The following is a 24556-nucleotide window of genomic DNA, read 5'->3' as shown; positions in this document are numbered from 1 at the left end:
AAGATAGTATGAAAAAACTGGGTTGTTTACAATTATAGTATTCCAACAAAGTTGAGAAACTTTTAAAGTCTTTTCAATTTCATACAGCTCAATTTAAAAATATTTTCTGATTATCCACTCAAAAAGACAACTGGTTGGTAGCTAAGGGAACCAAAGCTCTGAGTCCACATATTTTGTTATAGTTCATAAAAGAAATGGAATTTCACATAACCAATTTCCATGATCTGTTCTGGAGTATTAGTAGTTCCTCAGTAATAAGATAAATGATTATTAAATTCATATTTACTTTATCCATTTGAAAATGTATTAATATAAAATTTGAATTGTAGTTTAATAAATTTAGGTTTACAAACCAAAAATGCTCATAGTCTAAATCAACTGGTGAAAAAAATCTTTATTTTTCTATTTTTTCTTTCCCCACAAAAAGGCATCTGTTCAAAAAGTATCATAAATAAGTCTATTTTTATTAGAATCATGTTGATTAGATTTACAATATAACTATTTTGATTGTATAATACATCACTCATTAAATATAATTTGATGTTACAAAGTGCCTGGAGAGTTGGCCAGTATGATTTCATAAAAGTATATTTAATAGTCACATTCTCCAAAGAATAACTAGGGACACTGAGCCTCAATAGATGAGCACACCTTCTGGGGCCATATTAGAATCACTTGGGAGACATTTTTTAAAAAGATAAACATATTTTAATCTCCCACTTCCATTCCTATTCTGATATAAATGACATATAACATTTTATGAGTAAGTTATACAACATGATGATTTGACATATGTATACATATATTATGAAATGATCACAGTAAGTTAACATCCACACCTCACATTGTTAGTTTTTTTTCTTGTGATGAGAACTTAAAAAAATTTTTTTAATTTATTAATTTTGGAGAGAGGAAAGGAGAGAGAGAACAAGAGAGAGAGAAACATCGATTTGTTGTTCCACTTATTTATGCATTCATTGGTTGATTTTTGTATGGGCCCTGACCAGGAATCGAACCCAAAATCTTGGTGCATCGGGATGACACTCTAACCAACTGAGCTACCTGGCCAGGGCTAAAGAGAACTGTTACGATTTAGTCTCTTAGCAGCTTTCCAATATACAATACAGTATTGTTAACTACAGTCACCATGCCATACATTGCATTCCCAGAATTTGTTTACCGTATAACTGGAAGTTTGTTCCTTTTGACCATCTTCATTCATCATTGCTACCCCACTGGCCCCAAAACCACCAATCTGTTTCTATTTCTATGAGTTCAGGTTTTTTGGATTCCACAAGTGAAATCATATAGTCTTTCTCTGACTTATTTCACTTAGCACAATGCCCTCAAGGTCCATTGGTGTCACAAATGGAATATTATTCAGCCTTAAAAAGAATGAAATATTCCCATTTTACACACACACACACACTACATTTTCTTTACACATTCATCCACTGATGGACAAATAAGTTGTTCCCACATCTTGGCTATTTTAAGTAATGCTGCAATAAACATGGGGTTGCAGATATCTTTTTAAGATAGTGATTTCACCTCCTTGTGATATATATACTCACAAGTAGAATTGCTGCATCATCTGATAGTTCTATTTTTAATTTTTTGAGGAACCATCATACTCTTTTCTATACTGGCAACACCAATTTATATTCCCAACAGTGCACAAGGGTTCCCTTTTCTCCACATCCTCACCAACACTTCTTTAATAAGAGCCATTCTAACAGCTGTGTTGTGGTATCTTATTGTAGTTATTGTAGTTTTGATTTACATTTTCCTGATAAGTGATATTGAGCACTTTTTCATGTACCTGTTGGTCACCTGCATGTTTCCTTTAGAAAAATGTCTATTCAGGTCCTTTGCCCATTTTTTAATTGCATTGGGGTTTTTGTTTGTTTTGCTATTTAGTTGCATGAGTTCCTTATATATTTTGGATATTAACTCCTTATCAGATATATGAATTGCAAGTATTTTTTCCCATTACATAGGTTGCCTTATTTGGTTAGTTTCCTTTGCTCTGCAAAGGATTTTTAGTTTGATGTAGTCTTCCTTGTTTTTTTTTGCTTTTATTGCCTTCACTTTTGGTGTCGAATCTAAAAAGTCACTGCCAATAGCAATGGCAAGGAGCCTTTTCCCTATTTTTCTAAGGAGCTTCATAGATTCAAATTTTACATTTAAGTCTTTAATCCATTTCAAGTTTTTTCTGTGAATAGTGTAAGATAGGGTCCCATTTCATTCTTTTGCCTGTGGCATTCGTTTTCCCCACACCTTTTATTGAAGGGACTATTTCTGAATATTCCTGGCTCTCTTGTCAAATATTAGTTTATCATATATTAATGTGTTATTTCTAGGCTCACTATTGTTCCACTGAACAATGTGTCTGTTTTTATGCCAACACCATACTGTTTTGATTACTACAGCTTTACAATATAGTTTGAAGTCAAAACGTGTCATGTCTCCAGTTTTGTTCTTCTTTCTTATGATTGCTTTAGATTTTAAAGCTACCGCAGTTAAATGATGTTATATTTGTGTAGACTAGACATATATACATTACTGGAATAGAAGAGAGAGTCTAAGAACAAGCATGCCTATATGAAAAGTGGGTATGTGATGGCTTAGAATAAAGATTTAACTGTTCAATTAATTACGTGAGGACCAATGATTTTCATATAGAAAAACAAGAATTATATCTCTACCTCACAACATATTCAAATACATTCCAGATAGATTAAGGACCAAAACATAAAGAATAGCATTTTTAATTCTCACAAGAATATGTAGGAAAACACCTTTATAACATCATTAGGGAAAATCATTAAAGAAAAGTTGAATAAACATGACAACATCAAATTAATACTTGTGCTGAAAAAAGATGTCATAAATACTTTTTCAATAAAAGACCAAAAATACACTAACCGATGTTTGCAAAATATGAAAGAAAAGGTTAGTATTCAAAATATATTTTTAAAAATCTGTAACTGAGGAAAAAAACCCCAAAGAACCCAATATTAAAACAGGCAAAGCAGATGGATAGGCAATTAACAAGTATATTTGTAATGCTTTTATTTCTTAACATTAACATGTAAATCATTAATATTTTGGGAAATGCAAATTAAAACACTTGTGCCCTTGCCGGGTGGCTTGGTTGCAGAACCATCCTGTACACCAAAAAGTGTGAATTGGATTCTTGGTCAAGGCATTTACCTAGATTGCAGGTTTGATCTCCAGTACAGGCATATATGAGAAGCAACCGATGAATGTTCCTCTCTCACATAGATGTCGTCATTGTTTTTCCTTTTCCTCTCTCTCTCCCTTCCTCTCTCTCTAAAAATCAAGAAACATATCCTCGGGTGAGGATAAAACAAAAAAAATTACAACACTATTTCCATGTTGGGAAGATAGCAGTAAAAACAAACAAACAAAAAACACACGGTAAAGTCCTTCCTCTAATGGCCATTATATTCTAGAGCATGTACCTGTGAGAGTTTAGGGGCATGTGTGTGTATGGGGTGGAAGTGTTAAAGAAATAAAATTTGAGGTATAGCAAAAAGTGCTAAGAAGTCATTAGAACAGAATAACGCGTGATAGAGTGTGACAGCAATGAGAGGTTGAGAGAGTGGGAGATAATACAACACATTTGACCAGAAAGTTAAATAAGAAAGTAGTGAGCTGTCCAAAGAAATAGGGTTAAGAGTATTCCTATACCATGCTTAGCACTTTGAATATATAATATCACTGGATCAAGTAAATCATATTTCCTCATTGTAATTCATTTTCATTAAAAATAACTATAGTTATGAATCCTAACAAATATTATGCACATTATAGAATTATGGTTTTGTTTATTACTTGAGTTTTAAATGTTCCCGATATATATGAAAAAAACACACACCCCACACCCATAAACATGATATTCCCAGAAAAGACACAGACTCCCAATATACTTTTCCATATAAAATTCACATCTGATACTTGGGTTCATTTTTTAAAATCTTTACATTGCAATCCTAATGGAAATTATTATGTAAAATCTAGTAAGAAAACTATCACGAAAGGTAGTTTTATACCCAAAATGATCTTAAATAAAACAAACATGTACCTGAATATAATGACGAAGAACATACAGAATTTCCCCATTTTGAGCTTTTTCAGACAATACTGTGTGAAATTTACCAAATGATCTGGTACCCATTTCTGCATAGAGAATAATCACTGGTAAGTTCTCTTTGTTTGTAGGAAATTTATGATCTCGCGCAAAAAGATATGGTCTGGGCCTAAAATGAAAACAAACAAAAAACCCATACAAACTTTTAAAAGAATTGAAAGTAAAAAGCATATGAGAAATATTTAATGGCACTTTATAACTTATGCTTATCAAATAACTTATAGGAATACATATATATACACACATATACATAAACACATGTTATGACAGAAAAATTTAAATTTCCTGTAGTGACTTTCTGCACATAATTTCTACTAAGTGACAGAAAGAAAAGAAATCTGGTTAACCCCAAATTGAATATTACAAATACTTTTTCCTCTCTCTCTCTCCCTTCTTCTCTCTAAAAATCAATAAACATATCCTCAGGTGAAGATAAAACAAAAAAAATTAACACTCTTTCCATGTTGGGAATATAGCAACCTAGATGTCCATCAACAGATAAAAGGATAAGGAAGATGTGGTGCATATACACAATGAAATACAACTCAGCAATAAAAAGGAACAAAACCTTGCTATTTGCAACAATGTGGATAAACCTAGAAGGTATTATGCCAAACTGAATGAGTCTGACAGAGAAAGACAAATACTGCATGATTTCACTTATATGTGGAATCTAAAAAAAACAAATAAATAAAACAGTTTATATTTAAAGACATATAGTCCATATAAACCCACAGTTTCATATGTTTATATAAAACACATCTCACATTTTATGGTATTTTGGTACAATTTATAGTCTAAAGTCAAGAGCTAATCAAGACACAACACTGAAAGTACTTATATATTTTAGAAAAGGACTCAGACTCTCAACTCATATATATTCAGTTTTTCAATATACAGTGTATTCTTTAATATACATTATCTTGGAATATTAAAATTTTGTAAGAAATTTCTGCTTTTGACTGTCAACTCTTCATAAACCACTTCTTTCACTATCTATCGTTGATTTACCTTGAAGTAGCCTTCTTCAGCAGTTTTTTAATCTCATTAACTTTACAGGTGTGTTTCTTATGGATAACCACAAATGCATCACAACCATCTGGTGGTGGTTCATCAGCTGCAACCTAAGATTTAAAGATTATATTTAGCTACAGTAGCTGATAATTACAATATGATTTTAAAAAGTCATACATTACTTTGATTATAATAACTCATCAACTACTATTAAGTTATTGCTCTAATTAAAGTAAAAAATATCTTTATGCAGGCAGAATTAAATATTTTAACAAAATCAACTCTATCGTAGAAATACGAGCTTCAAAGGTGTTGAAAAGTTTCATTAGTTAATTTTAATTGTGGTTTGTCCTCAAAATTTCCTTATCCCAGATAACTATAAAATTATATATCAATTATATTATAATCAATGATAATATAATCAATGATAAGCTATGGAACCAGATATTGTAAGTGTGTAGATCCTCTTGAACTGAAGATATTCACTTAAGATAGATTCATGTACATTACTAGCATGCTTCTTTGTCATATATAGGTGGGGAATTTTTACATACCTGTTGAAACATCTGAACAGCTGGAGAATACGCTCTTATAGACAAAGCAAACTTTAAGAGATTGATATGTAAATTGTCTAAGAATTGTCCAGCTTTCTTCAGGATTAAGTTGTAATAAGAATAATCTGACTCTATAAAAACAATGCAAAAAAATATTAGTATTTTTGTATTCAACACATTGGCGCATCTCTCTCATTGTAATGCTAACTTAATATCACATAATCATATCTTAAGCTTGGTTAAACATGGTGTTAGAGAAAAATGGAAAATCAAGATCTCTCTTTTATTATTAACTTCATATGGATCTTCCAGTGAAGTCCAAGAAATAAATATAAGTCCAGGTGAAAATAATCTTGCCATTAAAATCTATTTGGAAGATGCTAGTATATCAGACCAATTCACTCCAGGGCTATGGGGTTATAACACAAGAATAAGATGTAGGCCCTACTTTCAATTTAAGAGGAGACTAAGAACAGCACAAAAAAATTAAAGAATATGACTGTTAATAAATTTTAAATTACATGTATGAATACATTCAACTGATATTTAGTATACACAAGCAAGTGGGTCCAGAACACTTTAGGAGACAAAATTTGAACCAGGCCTTAAGGAATAAAAGAAATGTCTTATTCTCTGGAACAAACTAACCTGAAATGCTGATTCCCTCCTCTAAACCCACTCCAAAGATCACAAAGACACAAAAGAGAAGGATGAATCCTACAATTTAAAAACTCTTGGACACCCCTGGGATGACAGAGATCATCTGAATAGCAGAGGGCAGAAGAGAATGACAGACTACAGTTGAAGAGGGTCTGGTGGCACTAATGGAAATAAGCAGGGAGAAAACTATCAATTTTTGCCGTTTTCTCTATACTGCCCCAGGTGTAATCGTCTGTGTTGTTGCCACTGTGTCAGAAAACTGCAATACCATTCCACTGTCAGCAAGAGGTGGTAAGGTAACAAAAGTGCAGCTCTAGAGTCCAGTGGTACAGGTATCCATAGTCCCTGGACATTCCCTGGCTATTTTTTCTATCCTATACTCCTTGGCACTGGGTTACCAACTCATGGAAACTTCTCATAGAAAAGAGCAGAGTTGGGGTAGATCCAGAGCAGCTACCATAGGTCAGAGTTCCCTGATAAGGGAGGACAACAGGGTGGATAGCACCAGAAGATCTACTTCTGAGAAGAGAACAAGGATGCTAACTGACACTTTGGGGGAGGCAGGAGAGACTGGATTGCTTGTAATGTTTATTACTTGTTCAAATGACTGCTGAACTCTTGACTCTCCATTCCTCTTCTTACCACAACTTACTCATGGTGCAGGTGTCTGGCCCTCTATGTTGCCCTATGAGAACTGGGGCTCAGAGCACGAGCACAGATATGTGGATACTGTGGTTACTGATTTTGCTTTGAGCAGTAAAGTCTTTTGTTTCTGACCTAGGGGCCTTCTGTCCTCTGTCAGCACCAATGGAAATAATCTGTTAGCTTGCAAGTAAGTTAAATCTCAGATCCTTCATATTATTTGACAGATTTGACAACAAAGATGTAATGTTGACAGATACGTGGATTTTGGAGAAGACCAGTCCCAGCCCATGGGCCAATTAACAAAATTTAAGGGAAGTCCTTGTAAGTTGATAGTGGGCATGTTGACAAATCATCAGGAAATAAATGGTCCTCCAATTTGTCGCCTATTAGTGAAAAGAAAATGAGGTTATAGGCCAAGAACTAGGCAGTAGATTCAAAGGCATTTGCCCAAATGACATGTTAATTGTTAACTCTCCTCCATGCAAGTGGACTTCTTTACCAATTATTCTATCAGCTTACATTACACACCACTGTGACAAGTACAAAGACCTATCTTGTGTCAGAGTAAGGCTCCACCTTCTTCAAGCAATAGGTAAAGTGATGCATACTTACACTGAGTGAGAAAGGAAGGAAATTTGTGACTACTGTATCAGAAGGATTCAAAATCATTAAAACTTTGGTTTGCCTAGTAGATGAGGGGATGAAGTACAAAATGCAGAATTACAACCAGCTTATGATTCAACAACTCCTACAGTCTATCATGCCAACCTTAGATCCTTTCTAAGATGAAAGTAAAAAGCCTCAGAGTTACCGCAATGGATCCTGGCTGATTAAAAACATCTATAGCCTACTTGGGAGATTTCCCTTAGTTATAAAGTCCTTCAGCTTTGACCCCGGAGTCTCATGTCCTATGGCTGTCTGATACTTGAAACTGCAGAAAGGAACGTTTTCAGCTTGCAAGTAAGGTAAAAATCTTGGCTTCTTTACAGTTCTTGATAAAAAAAACCCAAAAACCCTCAGAAATGAGAAAACTAAAATGGGGGGCTATAAAAATTGTTCTAAGAGAACTGAGAAAAGAACTAGAAAATATAAGCTAAATTAGAACACAAGAGCAAAATGATGTCAGGGAAAGCAGAGCAAGAGAAACAGAGAATAAGGGGAAATGTGAAGAAAATTAAACAGAAATAACAAAAAAGAGGAGAAAATGGAAAAAAATTACGAGTAAATGATAGATGCAGAACTCAGGCAAAGGAGATCTACAATATGTATAATTATAACCCTAAAACAGAAAATCAAGGGGCTAAAAGAGAATGAATAAATAAAACTATAATCCAAGAAAACTCTCCAGAATTAAAAGGGGTAATGACTCTACATATCTAAGAATAAAGACTCAATAATCAGCACGGCAACATTTTTTGGTATAACTATGAGACTAAAGTTAAAATCTCAAATATAAAATTCACACATGCACAGTTACGTATGTGAAGAACTCAAGGCCATTAATTTCAGGAGTTATTTATGTGGCATCAACCAGAAGGCAAACTGTATATAACCAAGAAATAACCAGAGAAACTACAGCATAAAGTCTGATGGTGAATGCTGAATGTACTCAACTCCAAAACAAGCCTAATGAAGGAGTTAAAGATTTACAGAAGACTATGCAAATGTTGTATGCTCTGGCAATGTAGAATATACCACCAACAAAAAATGCAACAAAGGGAAAAGTAAGTAGAACGTAAAGTAGGCTCAGTGATTCCTCATAAATATTATCTGGGACTAAAGGGTATCACTGAAGCCAACAAATCAAGTAGTAGAAGCTAATGTACACTTAAGAATACAAAAATAGAGACTAAGAATATTTGTGAACAAAATCAGGTGGTGGTGAGGGGATCACTAGCCATTTCATCTAAAGAAAGAGGCTGACAACTCAGAGGCTTCACACATTATTCCTCTGGCATGGAATGCAGGAGGTAGAGGGTGCATTTTGGCTAACTCCTATTCAGCAAACCTCAGCTTACATGTCTTTTGCTTTGGAAAGAGTTTTCCCTGGATTTCCCAAGTCAAGGTACTGTTATACACTCTCACAGGACTCTATACTATGTCTGGTTCAATTTTCAAAAGTGTAATTGAAAATTAATTGTATAATTATTTGTTTAATGGTGTTCTTCCCATTAAGCTATAAAATATGAAAACAATCTTTTCAAGACTTTAAATTGTACCTTTTTTAACCCTGGCATACAAAATAGGCAATACAGTTCTAGAATTAATATTTAAGAATTGAATAGGTATCTTTATTGTAGGCAATAATATTGGGCTAATCCAGTAATTTCACTTATTTATTTCAAGCAAAAGTTCACTCACATGTGGAATCTAATGAACAAAATTAACAAACAAAATAGAAACAGATTCATATATAGAGAACAGACAGTTGTCTGAGTGTTACCACCGTAACTAGCTAGTTATTAATACTAATAGGAAGAAAGCAAATGGGAGGTAAGATACTGTGAGCATGGTTATCTGTGTAACTTCACCAGGAAGCTGCAACTTTCCACTCCCTGGGGAACCATGGGTCCATTCCCTGCAGGTCACTGGGAAAAGGGATCAAACAAAGGGGAAGATGGGTGCATGCATAGTGAAAGCGGGGTGACTTAGGGAAGGTGCTTGCCTGTCTCAGTCTAGCCTGTGGAACAAAGATCACTGGCTAGGAGGACAGAGCAACTGCAAACCCGTAAAATCCTGAAATGTTAATTTGTTAAGCTCCTAGTTATAAACCAGACACAAAGAGTTCTCGCCTTCTTGTTCCTCTTGCTTCACTCCTGCTTCCTTGCACTCACTTGCTCTGTGACCCATGCTAGCCTGCTACATGGACCCCACATGCAATGGAATGCAGCCGGGAACACAAGCTAAGCTAGCCAGATGCTGGACTAGACTGTGCTTTAATATGTAGAGAAGATTCTGGACAGTGGCTTTGATCTTAGCCCTGCTGAAGACACAGCCGGACTTCTTCCATGGCGAAATGGAGGGAGATGGGACCTTGGAGCTTTTGGGGTGCCACGAGAACAAGAATTTTCTGAGGCTCCCATGGGAGGATGAGGTATCATGGAAAGCCTTTATTGGCTCCCCAAGAGCTCCACCAGTAACAGGTGAGGTCACAGAGGACACAACACTGAAAACAAGAGGGGAGGGGGTTTGGGGCATGCTCCAGAGAGAGCGCTGCCACTAATCCAGTAATTTTAAAGAGTCATCATATAAGAACAGGTATGCTCATTCACACATACTTTTTTTTTTTTTTTTTTTAACAAACTATAAGTGATTTCTCTGGAACTTATGGTGCATATCTACCCAAGGATAAAAAAAATAATGCAAGTTAAGACTCATTTTCAGCAGTAAAAGCAACACAAAATAAATCAGACAGGCAATGTTATTTAAAAAGTTGATCCTGTAATAACTATATATGGTGCCAGGTGTGTACTGAAAACACTGAGGGGAATACTTTGTAAAGTATATGATTGTTTAATGACTATGCTGTATACTTAAACTAATACAAAATACTGAATGTAAACTGTAATTGAAAACAAGTTTTTTTTAACAACCTTTAAAAAGACATAATAGCTATAGGACCAACAATAAAATAGACAAAATTAATGAATAACATAACTAAAATAAGTCTACCTTGGTCATAAGGGTACTGATCACCAATGAAACAGAGAAGAGAGTCAACAGAAACAAATATGAGTAGTGTCTGACAACAGACATCAAATTTTCTCAAGGTCACTGTTAAGGTTATCTCTAATACAGTGATAGATGTAGGATTCAGGGGTTTAGAGAAAGTAAATCTGTAATTTAGGCTTAACTTGCAAGTTCATCTTAATCAAGAGATGGATGCATTGGACTATTTCAGCTGATCTTTTAAAATAACTAAATCCATGCTCACCAACTAACTTGTTGATAATAATTTTACCCTTTCCTTTCAATATCCTTCATCTGCAACCTCACCTTTTACTTGAATTTTGCCAGTTGAGAATATACACACATCACTCTCATCTTAAAAAATAAAAAATAAAAAGCAGCAGCAGCAGCTCTGGCTAGTGTAGCTCAGTTGGTTGGGCGTCATCCTATGTACTAAAGGGTTGCCAGTTTGATTCCCGATCAGGGCACATGCCTGGGTTGTGGGCTCCATTCCAGTAAGGGGAGTGCAAGAGGCAGATGATTGATGTTTCCCTCTCCCATTGATGTTTCTCTCTCGCTCTCCCTCTCCCTTTCCCTTCCTCTATCTCAAAAAAATAGAAAAATCAATTTTTAAAAAAAGCAGCAACAGCCTCCACAGTCAGCTACTGATCCATCTTATTCACTTCACAGTCAAGCTGGAAAGACTTAACAATACTTATTTCTACACATTCAACCTCCACTCACATCTCAACCTACTGTAGTGAAATTACTCTCACCAACATCACCAATAGCATTTCTGTTTTTAAAAGTTTAATATTCACATTACTTGATCTGTCTGTATCATTTAATAACATCTATTATTTACCAATTAACCTCCTGGCTTTCCTGACATCATACTTTCTAGGTTTTCACCTACCTCCACAGGTACTCCTTAGACTCTAGTGCGTGTTCTTCCTCTGGTTATCCATTCTACACTGGTGTTATTCAGGGTTTTGCCCTGGAGACCTATTTCTTTCTCATTCTCTACCTTCTCCTTGTAACTTCAATTACCTCTTGATGTTGATAACTCCCAAATTCTACTCTTTAGCCTAATTTTTTTTTTTTTAGCTAAAGTAGCCTAGATCTCTTACTCATATATCAGCCTACTGGATATCTTCACTTGGATATTCCACAAGCATTTCAAATGTGATACATCCAAACTGCAGTCATCTTCCTATCCCAAACCTAGTTCTCAGCTACAAGTAACTGAGTTAAAAATATAACAAAATATCATAAAATCTTTTCATTAAAATATAAAAGCAACATTAGTATAGACACCATTAAAATCTTCAAGGACTTTGAGAATGAGAATCTTATATGTTGAACACATGAAGAAGTAAAAATAAATAGGGACTTTGGAATCAGGTAAACCTTCACTGACATTTCCAACACACCACACAAAACACAAGTTAGCTAAATGATGCCACTTGCATCTTGAGGCATAAATACAAAACTCTGTGCCAGAACCATGTAAAATGTTTTAAAAATCAGGCAATTCAATGATTAAAAGGTCTTAATTTATTGGCACATAACGTTAAGTGTTCTCATTAAATGGCATGAAACTAGCACCTATATTCAATGTGTTAAAATGTTCAGTACTTACAACTTTTTTAAGCAAGTAGATCACCAGAATTATGTTTAAGTAAAGAGTATTTAGAAGGTCTCATGAAGATTCAACAAGCTAAAAAATTACAAGTAACCGAGGATTTGAAATGTTTCCTCTAGGATAACATCTTGAAAACAAATTTGGCAAAATCTGATAGTTGTTAACATATTTAATTCCTCTTATATACCGCTTTCCCACACCTAACAAGGTCAGCAGTGATGCAACATATGCATTTGACTCTCACCATTATAAATAAGCTAAACATAATTATATTTTCAGTGTTAGTAATTCTTACAATACAATTTATTTTAGATTCAACCCTGAAATACACATACCTACAATATAAGTTAGAAGTAGAATTTAGGTATTCCTGAGCTTATATTCCAACTTTTTAATGATCTGCCATCAGACTGTCCGGGTATGTAGTTTCATTTAGGTATAAAATATGCTGATACATCTAAGTAACTTCAAATAATAGTTCAAAATTTACAAGAGTAATTTTTAAGACTGTTTCTTCAGTGAAAAATGGCACTGAAAAAGACAAAGTGTGTAGTGAAAACAGATTGGGATAGGTATACTGAGGATTTTAGGTAAGGGCCAAGAAGTGTTGGATTTTTTAACTAACATGAAAACTTGACATATTATCTAGCCTATATTTACCTCCATTAGCAAAACTAAAATTACCAGGACAAATACAAAGCCAATAATTTCCCAATGATTTGAAAGTAGACTTCCAAGTGGTCAAGTTCCTCTGTGCATCTCACTCCTGCCTCTTCTCTTCTCCCTTCTTCATCATGTGGCTAAATGCTATCATCCAAACTAATCCTGCATTCACCACTGGAAAGGCTGTCTTGGTCTCTGAAATACTGACCAGGTACCTTTTTTTATACACTACCATGTATCCCTATTAAAGCTCTTATCACCTCATAGTATACTTAGCTGTTTTGCTGTCTCCTGCATTGTATGATGGAGGTCCAAATAACATATCACATTTGTTCATCTTTATATTCCCAGTATCTAAAGCAGTGCCTAACTTCTCTTATGACTCAAATGATTATTAAACAATGAACTGAAGTAAAACTTTTCTGAAAGAGCAAATTACTTGTTTTTGGAGACATTTCTGTTTAAAATATCATTAAAGGCATGTCTGCTCTATTTTTTTTAAATCTATCTTATGAAACTGTAAAATTGTTGAACTTCACCACCACATGAGCCAAACAGCCTCTAGTAAATGAACAGTTAAAACATTAAAAACTTATTTATCTTACATTTACTCAGGAATAAATTATAAACTATTTAATTACTGTAGTTAGACGCTTTCTCTATGTCAAAAAGGCTAAAGAATTCCCTCTTGAGGGATTCCATGTTAATATCACTTATGATATTCTTTGTAAAGACAGGAAAATAACCATTCTTTATAATAATAAGGGACCTTTTAGCCTATGCTACAGAAACATAAATTCAGTATATTGTCTACTGATCTTCCCAAAACATTAATATTTGTTCATTCTAAAGATGTACGTATGTATATATAGATATATACTCTCATATATATTTTAAAAGTAGTAATGACTAACTCCATTTTCTAGACAGTGAAACAAAAGCACATCGGTTCCCTGATTTTTGATGAAAAGTTTAAGAGAATTTTGGCAAAGGGAAGAAAAAAAATCAATATTACTAGATGCAAATAGTATTTCAAAGAAATCTAGGTAAAAAGAAAACCATAATTAAACAATTTCTTTTTCTTCTTGATTATAATGCAACATGCAAATATTGCTAATTATATGAGGTTTTCTTTTAATCCTCACCTGAGGATATGTGTTTTTTAAATTGATTTTGAGAGAGAGAGAAAGACAGACTGGCAGGCAGACAGACAGACATCGATGTGAGAGAGAAACAAACTGGTTGCCTTCTGTACATGCCCTGATCAGGGATTGAACCAGCAACCTAGGTATGTGCCCTGACTGGAAATGGAATGACAACCTTTTGGTGTACAGAATGATGCTCCAACCAACTGACCCACCCAGCCAGGGCTGAGTTTTCTTATAATAAAGTATTAAAGCCTTATATTTTTGGAAATAGATGTTTAAAACAGCTTTCATTAAAACATCTTTTCAAATTTAATATTTGAATTTATTAATCCCATTAAACATTTACACTTTACTTTGCCATTAAACATATCCAATGTGTGCACATAAATATAAACCTTACCAGTTAAAATATGCACATCACATACCTGTTTGCTTATAAATTGCTAATTCTTTTACGGTGTCCAAAAACTGCCAAAATTTGTCATTACTTTCTTCTGCCATAAATTCACTATTAAAAAATAAAAGTAATCAGTTAATAGATGAAAATAAAAAATTATTTTTATATATTCATTGATTTCAGACAGAAAAGGGAGAAAGAGAAAGCAACATCAATGATGAGAGAGGGTCATTGACTGGCTGCCTCCTGCACGACCCCTGCTGGGGATCAAGCCCAAAACCCAGGCATGTGCCCTGACTGGGAATTGAACCGAGATCTCAATCTCCTGGATCACAGGTCGATGCTCAAGTGCTGAGCCACCTCAGCCAGGCAAAAAATGATTTAGATACTATAAACTATACTTTAAAACCAAATTATAACTATGGTAAGCCCTCCCACCCAAATTACTGATTTCTATTTATCATAATGCAGAAAGAGAACAAATTGATGATTCTTACCTGAGGTATGATTCTCAACTACCAGTACATAATCATGATCAGAATATACTGCATAAGAAAATATTTTTGGGTTTTCCTCATTATTAGCTACAACTAAAATATGGATAATTTATTTTGCTTCTCCATGTGAAGTAGCATTTATAAGTAATGAAAAAAGTGTTCTTAAAGGAAAAAGTAAAAAGAATAAAAACAAAAAGACTGCCCATTTTGCACAAAAATTGGTTTTATGAACACTTTTAAAGTCATATATAACTTTTAATTAGCTACTTGTGTAGATAATTTTTTATTATTTAAAACAGACAATACCTTAATAAAAAATTAATAGGAAGTTGATGTATTGCATTAGGTATTTGGCTTTGAAGCCCAAATAAACTTCCATTTTTGCACAGAGGGTAGGTAAGAAAAAATGGCCAAACCCATATTAAAACCTTTTGGAAATAATGAAATAAGTGAAAGGTTATTCAGTCTTGTATAAAACAAAGCATAGGACACCTGAAACAAATAGATTTAACTATTTAAACTAGAAAGGAAACAGCGACCAAACAGATGGTACAGATTCTTTGTTATTGCCCACCTTATCTTTCTTTCTCTAGCCTTGGTAAACTTAAACTAACACTTAATATAAATGGAGAGTATTTAAGACAGCAAAGACACATGCAGAGTAACTAATTCTTGTGAGTCTGAATAGAGAAGATGAGGTGAAAAAAAATGATTAATCCATCAACATAAACATGGCAAGCATAGGAATTTAAAACAATAACTTCAAAACAACTCTTGTTATTAATGATGTCCAACTCACAATGGCATTTTTAAAAAAGCAGCAGCAGCAGCTAAAAGCAGAGGAAACACTAAATAGGATGTGACCTGAAAAGGGCAGGTACGGTACAAAACCTTAAGTAACACTTCATACCTAACTGACTTGACCAAACAACTACAGACGTGCTCATATACTGTGCAACCATAGGAAAAAACGTCTTCCATATGCCAGAATTTATACATCTAAATATTATCCTTCAAAGTGACTACCTTAAGAAAATATTCATTTACAATCATTCCCTCAATATATATCACTGCTCTAAGCACTTTTGGAACTCTTCTGGAACTACTTTCAGGGACAATATGCCAGTAACTCATCATTAATCGCAGAGAAGTTAATATCCTCGAGAGCCATCTAAGTCAGCTCCTCACCTTCCAAAAGATATTACCCTTGGTCAAAGCTTAAAAAAGTGAGAAAAACACACCAAAAAACAGAAACATCTGACATTTCCAATTTGTCTTTAGCTCCAAGTAACGTTTCCACAAAAAATACTATCCAAAGACTATACAGTAATTATAAGAATTCCCAAAAAGAATTTTCACCAAGATCAACATCAATGTTATGAATAAATGCAGTTTAGACACATAAGTTTTGGTACATACATTGTAAAAATTTAGTCTCATGAGCCTATAATCATCCCTAGCAAATAGTACTAAATTATAAATTTCTTTAGGCAGAGGAAATACCTCATTCATCTTTGTTTCTGACACAGTACCTACCCATCATAGGGCCATGTTCAAAACAAGCACTCAAATATTTATGCTGAATTAAAAATATGTAATATATACATATACGCAATAGGAGAAAAATCCCAAGAATGCTTTGAATTAAAAAATTGAGTTTTCCCAACAGAAAGCTATTGCTTTTAAGTTTCTCTCCCAAGCTCCTTCAATCTACCCAATGCTCTTCCATTCTCCCTCTTACACATTTATTCCCCACAATTACTTGTTTTTCCTAAAAATTTTATTTTTATTATTTTATTTATTTATGTTTGTTTGTTTACTTTATTGTTGACACTATTACAGATGTCCCATATACTCCCCTCCTCCCGCCTTTGCTTGGAGCTGAAATACAACTGAGGTCTAAATGTTATCTCTGGGGAGGAAAGGTCAGGGGGTACAAACCGAATAGCCAGTGATATGTTAGCGGAGGAAAGGTCACCCTGGGGGCGAGGTCCCACCCTACAATTGTCCTTTTGCTAGGTACCCAGGGCTTTCTGCCCTGGTGACCTTCTGTACCTGGCCCATCCTCCTTGCTCTGTTCATGTCTATATAACTGCCTACCACACTTAAACCTATACAGCAAAAGGTTGTCTAGTCAAACATTTGGCCTTTCCACAGCATGCATTCCCAACACTGAGTTTCTTGATTTTAGTATTCTTTGCAATCTGGATAGACTAAGAACCTCCCAAATGATCAAGTGCTTTTTCTTTTTCCTTAATGGTTCCTTCTTCAATTTCTTTCCTCCTGCATTTATGATAAGCAGCAAGGAGAAACCAGATGGCAGCTTTAATACTTTGCTTGGAAATCTCTTCTGCTAACTATCCAGCTAAGATCCCTATTCCATACAACTGTAGAGTCCAATTCAGCCAGTTTTCTGTCATTATATAATAACAAGGGTCATCCTTCTTTGTTTCCAGTAACATGTCCCTCATTTCCTTCCAAGCCCTGTAAGAGTGCCTTTGATGTTCTAAGATGACAGACGCTTTATCTACTGTGTTCCTCGCTTTCTTTTAAGTCCTTAAAGAAATCACCTTTAATGTCCATATTTCTGCCAACAGTCTCCTCAAAGCAATTAGGCTTCCTTTACTACATTTCTTTAAACTCTTCCAGCTTCTGCCTAATTCAAATGCAATAAATGCCTTCTTAGGTGTTTGTTACAGCAACACTCCATTTCAAGGTTCCAAGTCTGTATTAATTTCCTACAGCTGCTGTAAGAAATTACTGAAAAAGTGACTTCAAATAACAGAAACTATCTCAGAGTTCTAGGGCCAGAAGTCCAAAATCAAGGTGTTGATGGGTCAACACTGTCTAAAGGCTCTAGGGGAGAATCTTTCCTTGCCTGTGTCAGCTTCTGGAAGCTTCCAGTGCTCCTTGGTTTGTGGCTACCCAATCTTGGCTTCTGTTCACAGAGCCTTCTCCTTCTTTTGTGCCTTTTCCTCTTCTCTCTTATAAGAGCATTGAATTTAGTGCCCATCCAGATAATCCATAATGATCCTGTCTCAAAATCCTTAACTTAATCACATCTGCAGAGATCCTTTTCCCAAATAAGGTAAAATTCACAGGTTCCAGGGGTTAAAATGTGGGCATATCTTTTTGGGTGTTTCCATTCAACTCACTACAAATGATAAGGTTGTTACATCAGACTGAGACTAGATTGTGAAGAACCTTAAGGAGCATCCAACAGGAGTTCCACCTCTAAGACTCTTAGGGCAAGAAATTGGGACACAGTAACTACCAGTCTAAGATTGAAAGAAGTTCAACTGATTTGGAACTGAGTATGAGAGCAGATCCATGTAAGCTCTGGGAAAAATTGGGGAAAATATAGAAAAAGGGGACACGTTATAACCTAGAATAATTTTTTCAATAAAACTTTTATTACAACTAATACCACAGAAATACAAAGGATCATAAGATATTACTATAGCCCAGCTGGCGTGGCTCAGTGGTGGAGCAGTGACCTATGACCCAGGAGATCAAAGTTCGATTCCTGGTCAGGGAACATACTCGGGTTGCAAGCTGGATCCCCAGTGGGGGATGTGCAGGAGGCAGGTGACCAATGACTCTCTCATCATTGATGTTTCTATCTCTCTCTTCCCCTCTCCTTTTCTCTCTCTGAAATCAATAGATATGTATTTTTAAAAACAGTACTACTATAAACACTATATGCCAACAAACTGGACAATCTACAAGAAATGGATAAGTCCCTAAAAACATACAACCTACCAAGACTAAATCAGGAAGGAACAGAAAATCTGAATAGACTGATAACTAGTAAGAAGATTGAATCAGTAATCAAAAACCTCCCAACAAACAAGTCAGGAACCAGAGAGCTTCACTGGTGAATTCTACCAAATATTTGAAGAATTAATACTAGTCCTTCCTAAACAGAAGAGGAAGGAACACTCCTAAGCTCATTTTACAAGGTTAGCATTACCCTCATACCAAAACCAGACAAGGACACCCCAAGAAAATTACAGACCAATATTCCTGATAAAATAGTTGCCAAAACCCTCAGCAAAATATTAGCAAATTGAATTCAACAACACATTAAAAGGGTCATACACCATGATCAAGTGAAATTTATTCCAGGGATGGAAGGATGGTTCAACATCCGCCAATCAATACAATAAACCACACTAACAAAATGAAAGATAAAAATCCTATGATCATCTCAATAGATGCATAAAAAGCAGGTGACAAAAATCAACACCCATTTGTGATAAATACTCTCAACAAGGTGAGTAGAGAGGGAACATATCTCAACATAATTAAGGCCATATATGACAAGCCCACAGCTAAGATCATACTCAATGGTGAAAAGCTAAAAGCTTCTCCTTTAAGACCAGGAACAAGAAAAAAAAAATGCCCACTCTTGCAACTTTTAGTCAACATAGTATTGGAAGACCTCGCCAGAGCAATTAGGTCAAAGAATAAAATAAAATGCATCAAAATTGGAAAGGAAGCCTGGCCGGGTGTGGCTCAGCGGTTGAGCATCCACCCAGGATCCAGGAGATCGGGGTTCGATTCCCAGTCAGGGCACATGCCCGGATTGCGGGCTAGGCAGCCAATCAATGGCTCTCTCTCTCCCCCCCCCCTTTCCTCTCTCTGAAGTCAATAAGGATATGTTAAAAAAAAAAAAATTGGAAAGGAAGAAATAAAATTGTCACTCTTTGCAGATGACATGATATTATACATGGAAAATCCAAGACTCCACACAAAAAACTGTTAGAACTAATAACACAATTCGGTTAAGCTGCAGAGAACTAATAACACAATTCGGTTAAGCAGCAGGAGACAAAGATCAATATATAAAAACCTGTAGCATTTCTATACACTAATAACAAGCCACTAGAAAGAGAAATTGAGAAAACCACCTCATTAATCATTGCATCAAAAAGAATAAAATACCTAGAAATAAATTTAACCAAGGAGGTGAAAAGCTTGTGCCCTAAGAAGTATAAAATATTGATGAAAGAAACTGATGACCCACAAAAAGATGGAAAGATAGTCTGTGTTCATGAATTGGTAGAATTAATATTGTTAAAGTGTTCATATAACACAATGCAACCTACAAATTCAATGCAATCTCTATCAAAATTCCAATGGCACTTTTCACAAAAATATACCAATCCTAAAATTTGTATGGAACTACAAAAGACTGAATAATCAAAGCAATCTTGAGAAAGAGGAACAAAGCCGGAGGTATCATGCTTCCTGATTTCAAACTATATTACAAAGCTATAATAATCTAAAACAGTATGATATTGATATAAAAATAGACACAAAAATCACTGGAACAAAATAGAGACCATAAATAAACCCACACATACAGAGGGGTGGGCAAAACAATTGTTGAGTATGCAAAACAGGTTATTATTGTATTATTATTGTATTATTTATTTGTATTACTACTGTAAATCTAGTTTTGCCCATCCCTGTATGGTGAGCTAACTTATAACAAAAGAGCCAAGTATATATACAGGGGAAAGGACAGTCTCTTCAATAAATGGTGTTGGAACTGGACAGCCACACACAAAAGAATGAAACTGGATCACTGTTTAGCACCATACACAAAAATTAACTCAAAATGGATTAAAGACTTGAACATAAGACCTGAAACCATAAAACTCCTAGAAAAAAAAACATGAGCAGAAGGCTCCTTAACATTGGTCTTGGTGATATTTTTTGGATTTGATACTAAAAGCAAAAGCAACAAAAGCAAAAATAAACAAGTATGACAACATCGAACTAAAAAGCTTCTACACAGCAAGGGAAATAATCAACAAACTGAAAAGGCAACCTTCCAAATGGGAGAAAATTTTTGCAAATCATGTATGTGATAAGGGGTTAGTATCTCAAATATGTAAATAATTCATACAACGCAACATAAAAAAACATGCAAGCAATTCGATTAAAAAGTGGTCAGGGGATCTGAGAGACATTTTTCCAAAGACATACAGATGGCCAACAGGGACATGAAAAGGTGCTCAACATCACTAATATCAGGAAAATGCAAATCAAAACCACAATGATATAGCACCTCACACCTGTTATAAAATGGCAATCATCAAAAAGACAAAAGATAAATACTGGCAAGGAGGTGGAGAAAAAAGAACCCTTGTACAAGGTTGGTGGGAATGTAAATTGGTGCAGCCACTATGGAAAAAGAGTATGGAGGTTCCTCAAAAAATGAAAACTTACCATGAGAATACAGTAAGTCCACTTCTGGGTATCCAAAGGAAACAAAAATACTAACTCAAAGATATATGCACCCCTATATTCATTGCAGCATTATTTACAATAGCTAACTGTCCATAGGTGAATGAATGGATAAAAAGATTGTGCCATATACACACACACTGAAAAATTATTCAGCAGTTTAAAAAAGGAAATTCTGCTATTTGGGACGACATGGATGGACCTTTAGGACATTTTGCTAAGCGAAGTCAGACAGAGAAAGACAAATACTGTATGATCTCATTTATGTGTGGAATTCCCCCTCCCCCAAATAGAGAACAGATTGGGGGGCCAGGTGAGTGAAATGGGTGAAGTTGGTCAAAAGGTACAAACTTTCAGTTATAAAATAATTCAAGGGATGCAATGTACAGCATGGTGACTACAGTTAATACTGCACTTCATATCTGAAAATTGCTAAGAGATCTTAAAAGTTCTCGTCATAAGAAAAAAAAATTTGTAACTATGGTGACATGTAACTAAACTTACTGTGATCACAATACAAATAGTAAATCATTATGTCGGACACCTGAAACTAATATAATGTCACATGTCAATTATACCTCAGTTAAAAAGAACTGTGTTAGTATCTTACATATGCACTGTAATGTGAGGTGATGGAGTCCCTTTTCAGTACCATAAACTTGCTTTGGTGAAATGACAAAAGCAAGTGGCATTAAAACTTCATGCCGGCTAAAGAACTTTTAAATTCTGTAGACTGGAATACTAAGAGCAAAATTTAATAGCAACAAGTTTTGCTTCTGCACAGTAAGTGATACCTTATGAACTAATTCCAGGGGAGAAGATAACGTGGGCAGCTGTCTCGGGCACAGGAAGCCTTCCGAGGTGCCGCGAGTACGGTTTCACGAGAACTGCCCACATTGACTGAAGTGCTTGCAGTAAACGCCACACTCTACCACCCATTCTTCCTTTTCTTTTCTTTCGTAAGTGTTAATAAATTCCAAACGAATTAAACAAAAGTCCCGAAGTTTTACAAACCGCGGGCGAGGCAAAGTATGAACCGCGGGGGAACGGACTTGCGGAGCGCCGCGCACGGCGCGGCAGGGGCGGAGGTGATGCTCCGAGGGTCGAGCACCAGGGCGCCTGGAGCGGCGGGGCAAGGGCGGCTCCGAGAAGCCGCCAGGGGCGCGGGGCGCCCCCAACCCCGCCGGGCCCCCCCTCCGCGCCGGACTCCGCGGAGTGTCCAGCCCGCACCCACCTGGCTTCCAGCAGCAGCGGGGTCTCGGGCCACTTGGCGGCCAAGTGAGCCGTCACCGCCTTGGGAGCGGAGGCCGTCCCGAAGCGGAGCACCGAGAGCCACAGCGTCGTGGAGCCCAGGAGCAGCGGCACCGCGTTGGCCGCCTTTGCCATGACGCGAAGAGGGAAGCGCGAGCCGCTCGGACCCGGAGACGGACAAGCCCGCAGCCGCCACGCTACAGCCGGCTCCTCCCGACGCGCCGTCGCCCACTTCCGGTGGGGGGAGCTGGAGTCCGTTATTCCGGCGGGTCTGGCGTGTACCGGGCGCATGCGCGTCCAGCTCCGGCGCCGTCCGCGTCTCCGCCGCCGCCCGACTCCGGCAGGACCGAGCCACGTAGGTGCGGGCGGTGCGGGAACGTAGAGCCACGTGGCTGATGCTCAGGCGGGTCTGTGACCGGGTCTCGGACAGCGGACGGGCTGTGGGACATCGGGTGGGGAGGCTGGCTCCCCGAGACCGAACTGGGATTGCGGCCAACTACGGCTGGCTGGAAATGCCAAAATCTGGAAACGAAGGCAGGAACCAGCGTGGATAGTATCCACGTTTGCACACGCGGAAAATGAGGCCTAGCAAAGTTCAAGCACCTAGCTCACGGTTTCTCAAATTGTATTGCATATTAAGAGTCACCTGGTAGAGAGCTTTTAGAAAGCCGCATGCCCAGGCGACACCACGCACTATTGCAGGGGACTCTGGGATTGAGATTTGGGCATCAATAGTGTTTAACACTTCTCGCTCCCCTCCTCCGGTGATCGGTGATCGGAGTTCTGTAATCGTGTCGGAAACCAGTGGCATCATTTGGAGGGCTTGTTGAAACACAGCGTGCTGGGCCTCATCCCAGTGTTTCTGATTTAGTAGGTCTGGTGTGGGGGTCTCACAGTTTGCGTTTCACGTGTAATAAGTTCCCAGGTGGTGCTGATACTGATGCCTGGGGTTCATGGGTCTAGCCTTTGTACTCAAAAAGTGGTCCAAAGAGGAGCATCACCTGTAACCTCATTAGAAATGCAGACTCTCAGGTCCCACCCCAAAGCTACTGAATCTGAATCCCCAGATTAACAGGAATCGCAGGTGATATTTGTGCGCATTAAAGTTTGAGACGATGGAGAAGAGCTGGTTTAGAGGATTACAGGTGAAATGCATAGAAAACTGCTAGTTGCATTTGTTATTATCAGCCAAAATCACACATACTGTGATTGAGTCTCGATTTCAACCAAGGACTGGCTGACCTAAAAACTCACGCATTTTACTACATCAGGCTCAAAGACAAAAACCTCGCAACAGAGTTAAATGGTTTTCCAGTACAAATGATTCATCAAGCAAAGTATTAAGTTGTGCTTTTTTTCTTTTTTTTCTTTTTTTAAAAAACTGGGTAGAAGTGAAGCCTCAAGATTCTGGCTCCTAGCCAGGAATAATTCTTTTCCTATTCAGAAGAGAGTAAATTTATTATAAATATTAAAATACATGGTAAAGAGAAGCAGGAGCTAGGAAAAATAGTTTAGGGAGTGTACCGATCCATTCATTTTTCCCCGCCCGTTACTTCCTTGCCCTATAGGGAATCTTGAAGCTGCCAAAGTGTTTGCACTTCAGCTTTACATTTCCTCTCATGTGCTTACTATATACCTTTCCTTAGAAGACCTTGCTCTGTAAATTCTAGTCAGGTCTCACTTCCTCAGTATAGCCTTCATTTTCTGGCTTCTCCTACTTGGTATTATCTATCCCTCCTTTAAATTCTCATAAGTTCTTTTTTTAACTGTCAAATACCACTTATAATTCGAATTTTAGAATTTGAATACAATATTTATTTATTTCTTCTACTAGAGATGGTATATTCCCCGCGGGCTCATGCCTTATTCATTTTTAGCATCCCTTGCAGAACCTAGCACAGTACATGTTATTGAGGCTCAATAAATATTGAAGAGTCCTTGTTTCCTTGTTTTATGGATAGGTAGGCAGCAAGCTCAG

The 24556-nt window shown here is 36.5% G+C and overlaps 1 protein-coding gene across 3 annotated transcripts in view; it reads right to left on the bottom strand.

Moving 5' to 3' along the window:
• Nucleotides 1-22752, bottom strand: part of UGGT2 (UDP-glucose glycoprotein glucosyltransferase 2) — a 138251-nt gene extending 115499 nt beyond the window's left edge. The window contains exons 1-5 of one of the 3 annotated variants that reach the window (XM_087814271.1): nt 22562-22752; nt 14601-14683; nt 5746-5876; nt 5189-5301; nt 4112-4286 (exon numbers count right to left, since the gene is read on the bottom strand). In XM_087814271.1, coding sequence (XP_087670397.1) covers nt 4112-4286; nt 5189-5301; nt 5746-5876; nt 14601-14683; nt 22562-22713 — 654 coding nt within the window. In that variant the 5' untranslated portion in view covers nt 22714-22752. The remainder of the gene's footprint in view (nt 1-4111; nt 4287-5188; nt 5302-5745; nt 5877-14600; nt 14684-22561) is intronic. The other 2 variants (XM_087814269.1, XM_087814270.1) reach the window with 2 other exon arrangements.
• Between the last annotated feature and the right edge of the window lie 1804 nt (nt 22753-24556).

Source organism: Miniopterus natalensis, chromosome 2 (assembly GCF_054644295.1).
Source record: "Miniopterus natalensis isolate mMinNat1 chromosome 2, mMinNat1.hap1, whole genome shotgun sequence".
In the NCBI taxonomy this organism is placed as follows: Eukaryota; Metazoa; Chordata; class Mammalia; order Chiroptera; family Miniopteridae; genus Miniopterus; species Miniopterus natalensis.
This window is presented reverse-complemented; position numbering and strand designations above follow the sequence as displayed.